Source organism: Anarrhichthys ocellatus, unplaced genomic scaffold, assembly GCF_004355925.1.
Source record: "Anarrhichthys ocellatus isolate YVR2014 unplaced genomic scaffold, GSC_Weel_1.0 scaffold44, whole genome shotgun sequence".
NCBI lineage: Eukaryota > Metazoa > Chordata > Actinopteri > Perciformes > Anarhichadidae > Anarrhichthys > Anarrhichthys ocellatus.
This window is the reverse complement of record NW_022280074.1, coordinates 2,592,777-2,598,776: the sequence shown is the minus strand read 5'-3', so window position 1 is coordinate 2,598,776 and position 6,000 is coordinate 2,592,777. Positions and strand designations below refer to the sequence as shown.

At 43.5% G+C, this 6,000-nt stretch overlaps 1 protein-coding gene across 2 annotated transcripts in view; it reads left to right on the top strand.

Moving 5' to 3' along the window:
* Nucleotides 1-6,000, top strand: part of LOC116395119 (plexin-A1-like) — a 237,855-nt gene that overhangs the window by 112,052 nt on the left and 119,803 nt on the right. For both annotated transcript variants that reach the window (XM_031868709.1, XM_031868708.1), the window contains exon 4: nt 2,624-2,755. In XM_031868709.1, the coding sequence (XP_031724569.1) occupies nt 2,624-2,755 (132 nt within the window). The remainder of the gene's footprint in view (nt 1-2,623; nt 2,756-6,000) is intronic.

Genomic DNA, 6,000 nt, shown 5'->3' with positions numbered 1-6,000 from the left:
TGATGTATGTCTCATTGCTCCGTCCTTAAGCAAGACCCTTCTCTGCTTCCTTAATGTACATTACCCTGGGAAAGAACATTAGCTCGACTGAATTGACGTGTCATTTTAGCTAGGACATGCTCCAAATAGACATTGTTTTGATTGATTGGTGGATAATTTGAATGCAAATGGCAGCAGTTAGTGTTCGGCGCACTCATCATGGAGTGGCCCTGCTGAGCAGGATAAAAATACACTCGATTGTCGAGCTCCAAAGAGGTAAACTAATCAGTACAAAATAACAGCCTGTTTTAATGACTCAGAAGCTGTCAGTAACATCAAAGTAGGACCCTTTATGTTCTTTTTTCTTTTTTTAGTCTAATAATCACCGTCGGAGCAGTCATAAAAGCACATTTAATAAGCGCCTTTTAAAACAGGTAGACGCTGCTTTAGCAGGTCTCTTTCATCTTATAGCCTGGGCTTTGTGCTAATACGTTCCAGAAAGTAAGAAAGTGGACAAATGGAAACATGCAAAAGACCCAGATGCCCAAGTGTCGCCCCCCCCGCGGACGACACAAAGACGAAGATGTGGGATTTATGCTCCCCTGCAGGGGTTTCAGCTCGGTAAAAAGATGGCATTTATTTGAAACTGTTATTTTTAACATAAAGCGATAAAAGTTGGGTGCGATCGAGCAGTCCGCAACATTTCAGCGTACATTGTAAGAAAAAACAAAACAATAACAGTGGATTACTGTCGGGTTAATGAAAGTTTCTCACCCTTCCTCAGTGAGAAGTCAGTGTTTGGACACACTAACTTCCAGAGGTCAGAGAAGGAGAGCAGACACCTGCAGGCTACTAGACTAGATGAGAATCTCCAGTCACCTGCTCTAGTCTGCAGTCCCCTCCGTGCCAGCTGACCTGAATCCCGCTCCAACTGCCCTCTGCCCCGAGCTGTAGGCCAGAGCACGCTCCCTGCTCCTGCACCCCCCCTCACCCTCCTCTCCCCGCCACAGTCCTTCACTCATAGCAACCGATATGGTGGCCCAGGGCTTGTAGCAGTTTTAGAATGGCCAAACAGTGTTTTTTGGTGTTTTTTTTTCCGCTCGCCTGCATTGTTGCTCACAGCCAGAAATACAGGGGGACAAAAGGTCACACTCACATCAATAAAAGTTTCAGAGTGTTTGTGTTCATGTGGGAGCAACATAAGGGACAGCTAAAACAAATTACCGTTGGGCAGTAACAACTTGGGTACAGCTCCTCCACCCACATACACACATACACACACACACACACACACACACACACACACACACACACACACACAAATACACCTGTCTTGGAAGTCAGAAAAGTTCAGCAATTCAACTTTTGTTGTCACAGGCAGTAAACTGTACAAGTCAATACAAACCTGTGTCAGGTTTTCCAACAAAACGTGTTCCTCTCTGTTCCGTTTCTGCTGCTACATGCCTCACATTTGACCTTTCAGTGTAAAACCACAAGACTTTAGACTCTGAACGTCCCGCTGAAATGCGGATTTGTCAAAGCACTTGACTTTTAACCAAAGCCGCTCCCTCCTCTTGAGCGACAAAAGCACATTCGGTGATGACAGTCTGTCTGTTAATGAACCTTCTGTTCAGAAAAAACTGATTAAGGAAAGTCTGGTAGATAATAACCGCAGAGACTGCTGAGAGTAGGGAGACGAGAGAGAGAGAAGAAAAGTAAGATGACAGAGCGAGTCTAGGCGACAGAAAAACAGAAAAGTAGTTTCAGACTAAACTGCTGTCAGGTGATGGATGACCAGATGGAGGTCGGGAAATTAGAAAGAGAGAGATCCACACAAGACGAGAGAGAAGGAGAATAGGATTTACTAGCTGGTTCAAGGGAGAAGAACCCTCATAACTGTAATTTTGCCAGACGCAGCACTGTAAAAGCACCAACAAAAGAGACATCATTTAGTTGTTACTGTAGTTAGGCTACATTAAATAACGGTGGGACAGACGGTGTTTAATGTGAATGCCCCAAACTGACAAAATGTAGTAAAAGGTTACATTTAGTCAAAAATGTAACTTACAACTCACATCAATAAAAAATGAAGCGTAAAGAGTGATGTAAAGCTTGGTTGTTCCAAGCTTAGCTAAAAACCCGGGTACACCGAGCACCAGCTTTCAGCTAGCTACTGAGCTAAAGCTAACTTTCAACATAAAACAACACCAGCCAGTGCACGTCATGCTAATCATCAATTTACTGTACTGCATTTAAGCCTACAGCTGTGGCAAAACTGTATCAACTTAATATAAAAGTAGCTTTAAGTAGCTAAGCTGTTGTTTAGTTCGCTAAAGCTAGAAGCTATAGTTTACACTGAAGTTGACAGACATAGCTTCTATCCTCCTCCAGTTTGTATGTCAATTTCATACTGTTTTCATAGGGACTATTTCCAGAATGAGGTTTTAATTAAAACACCGGGATCTCTTTGGATTATTATTAGAGTCATCAGTGGTGTTATGAAGACAAAATTCAAATAATTTTAATGTCTAAAGTACAATATTTTGACAGGCTACTACTACTTTTGTTATTTGTTTTATGGTCAAATGATAATTTAAGAAGCATTAGATTGTAATCATGGCTTTTTCCATGTGCCCTCTTCCAGATCCTGGTGAACTCCATCACCCAGCCTGCCTTGCTGTATGAGAACGTGGCGGTGAACGACGGGAGCCCCATCCTGAGAGACATGCTCTTCAGCCCGGATCACCAGTACTTATACGCCCTCACCGATAAGCAGGTATGACAATCACACATGCAAAACAAAATGACCTACAGCCGCGCAGGGTTAGCAGGGCAGCCCTTAGTGCAGCCCGCGGGTCGCTGTTGACATCCCTGATGAGGTCTGGTGATTTCGGGGGAGAGATCCAGCGATTGCGTGACGGCCTGTGGCGCACAAATACATGCGCACCTAGCTCGGGTGGTGTGTGTTTTTCAGGAGTATGTATGTTTGCAATGATTTGCAAACATTGCTTCCACACTCAGATGCGTTCATACACTTTCACGCACACTTTCATAAATACAAATTAGACTTGCTGAGTGCTCACAATAACACACACACTCGCACGCACACACCTCCTCACTACTGACAATAGATGTAGTGAACGTTAGAAAGGGCGAGCAGAAGAAAAACCGAACATGGAGACAGTTGAATAGCACCATAAAGACTTCATGAGGAAAGTATTAAAAACCTGCACTGGGGGAACAAGCAATCAAGCTAATTACACACATACGGTACCACATACAGCACATGAACGCATTTGCAATTCAAGCCGTATTATACACGCAAACACTTATATAGATTCATAAGTGCTAATTAATATCATGAATATTAAAATGCGTCACATATAGGATGAAGCCCCGTACCACCCTTCCACTGGGGATACAGTGCACACACCATCTTTGCATTTTAATTGGTGACGTGTGAGAGATTTTGGTTAAGAAGTATGGCAGCTTTCTATTCTTGAAAGTCAAGTCTCACAAGATCTTATTGTTTTTGACAACAGTGCTTTGTCACGTAAGCATTTTAAACGGTGAAGTTTCACTGTGAAATCCGTTGATAGTGCCGACCTTTGAGAGTACGGGGAGCCAGAGAGTCCAAAACGGAAAAGAAGCTGTCGAAGTTTATCAGCTATGTTGCATCATCATCCCCTTTTATTTACCCTCCTCTGTCGCAGTATAAACTGCTCCACAAGAGGCGTGGTTTGCAGACAGCTGTGAGACAGGAGTTGGTGGTATTGACTATCTTCTGGATAAACTGTGTGAACTTATTATCTCTTTAACAGCTCAGCCGACACACTCGCTAACTTTCCTGCTCCAGTAGTTTGCCAACAAAACCTGCAAGTAGTCACCACGTCACCGAGCTGCTTCGATCAAATGTCTGTCGACGTACAGATGAATTGTGTCACAGTCGAATGTGACCCTGCCTAAGGTATACATTTCCTTGAGTAAATATTGAAATAGAAAGATGGAGTCAGAAAAGGAAACGTTATGCTATTTGTTCTATTCTCCAGTCTAAAGGCCTTTACACACCTGGGGTGTTTTTGTTGTGCGATTAATTTAAGCATTTTTATCGAACTGTTGTTTTTGTCATGAATACTTTAACACAGCACACGCTGCAAAAAAAGCCTTTTACTTTACTTTTTTTCTAAGTTTTTTATTTTCTGAACCATGAATAAAGTCATCAACCAATCACGTTGTAAGAAACTGGTTGAGTTGCCCCTATATTCATGAACAACATCATGGAGGCTCTAGTCCAAACCAGAATGGCTCATTTTCTTACTCCTTTAAACCTTGGCAAAGATAGCGTCGACCAGATCTGCTCCTTCCGTTCTTACCTTTCACAATAAAAGCCCCAGACATCGCATTTTCATGTTGTTTATTCGTCATGCCCCCGGTGTGTAAAAGCCTTTGATATCAGGAAATGTACAGGACTTTACTCGTAAGAGCAACGGCGCTGTCTCATTGACTTTCCCGCACCGACCTCATCTGCAGAGTGATATGTAGAATACAATCAGCCCTGTCACGTAGGTGCTGTTATTCAGAAACGACTTCATCCACGAGAGTTTGATGCCCTGGTCTGCAGAGTTCAGCTATGTCCGCCTTCCCTCCCCTCCTCCCTCTACCTGCGCGGCTCTCTTATCTCATAACAGTTAATGAGCGCGCTGTGATAGCCTTCAACAAGACTTCCCCGCTACGTGGACAGTAACTGCCATGCGAGTGCTGTGTAAATTACCAGCAATTAGACATAATTGACTTCCGCGCGTCTGAATGAGCGCGAAGAGGCAGCGGAGTGTAATTGATGAGAGCGGACGGCGTCGGTGTTGATGTGACTGGGGGAAATGAGGCCCTTCCATCATGGACGGTAGTCCAGCTAGGCTGACATGTGCCGTACAGGGAGATCCATAAATACATGTTCGAGCAGAGGGAGTCCACCCACACAAACACATACACACTGGTTTTTGAAACGCACGCACTGAACCTCAGAAAGTTGATTCAGAGTGGGATTTAATTCTCAAATGTATTGACATAAACAACGGGGTTCAACTGCAGCACTAACATCAACATTACAGCAACACTACATCAGCAATATTACGAAAAAACAAATGTCAAGTAGGTCCAGAGTCAAAGTACTCACTCACGTTTGGGGAAAAAGAGAAGCAAGAGCTTTAGGAAACCTTAAGAATAATGTACGTTTATACAAACAATGGTGAGCTGTCAACAGAGACTGTAAGACTGAAGCGATGGTATCACGTTGGATGATGTTTTAGCCAGCAGTCCAGAAAGTCCATGCTGGGAGTGTTTGCAGATTTCCCTTTTTAACTCCTGTCATCTGCATTAAAGATGACTGCCAGAAAGTCTCTTTCAATTATTGAAGCCGGGGGTTTTATTTTTTGATGAGCACTGATATGTCCACTACATGTCTGTGCATGTCAGCGCAGTGACTGTGAGGAGGTCTGGCGACAGGAGAGGAGCCTCGCAATAACCCGCGACGCTTCCTGTTTTTCAGGTGATCCACACGATGCCGTTATGTGCTTCAGCGAAGGAGAGCGTTCACACTGTACGTGTCTTGGAAAGGAATCATTTGTATTAAACCGCCGAGAGTCAGTCCAGTTCATTGCACATATTAGGGAGATACGCTTCACTTTCCCGATGAGCGTTTGATGAAAAGATAGATGGATGCCTCTTGAGTCTCCTGTTTGTCCATCGAAAAGGAAGCTCCAGAAAGAACGATTAGCTTAGCATCCGTTAAAATGCTGTGCCGGACAGAAGGGTTTGGCATAATGACTTTTACATGTGTTTACAGCTGTCGTGGTGCATTCAGGTGGAATTGTTTTTGATATACTTTGGACAGAGCCTGCCTAGCCGTTTCTCCCTGCTTTTTGTCTTTATGCTAAGCTAAGCTAATAAGCTAATCTTCTCATGTAACTCACCAAGAAAGCAATTCAGTATATTTTCCTTAATGTTTATACATTTGCATGTTAA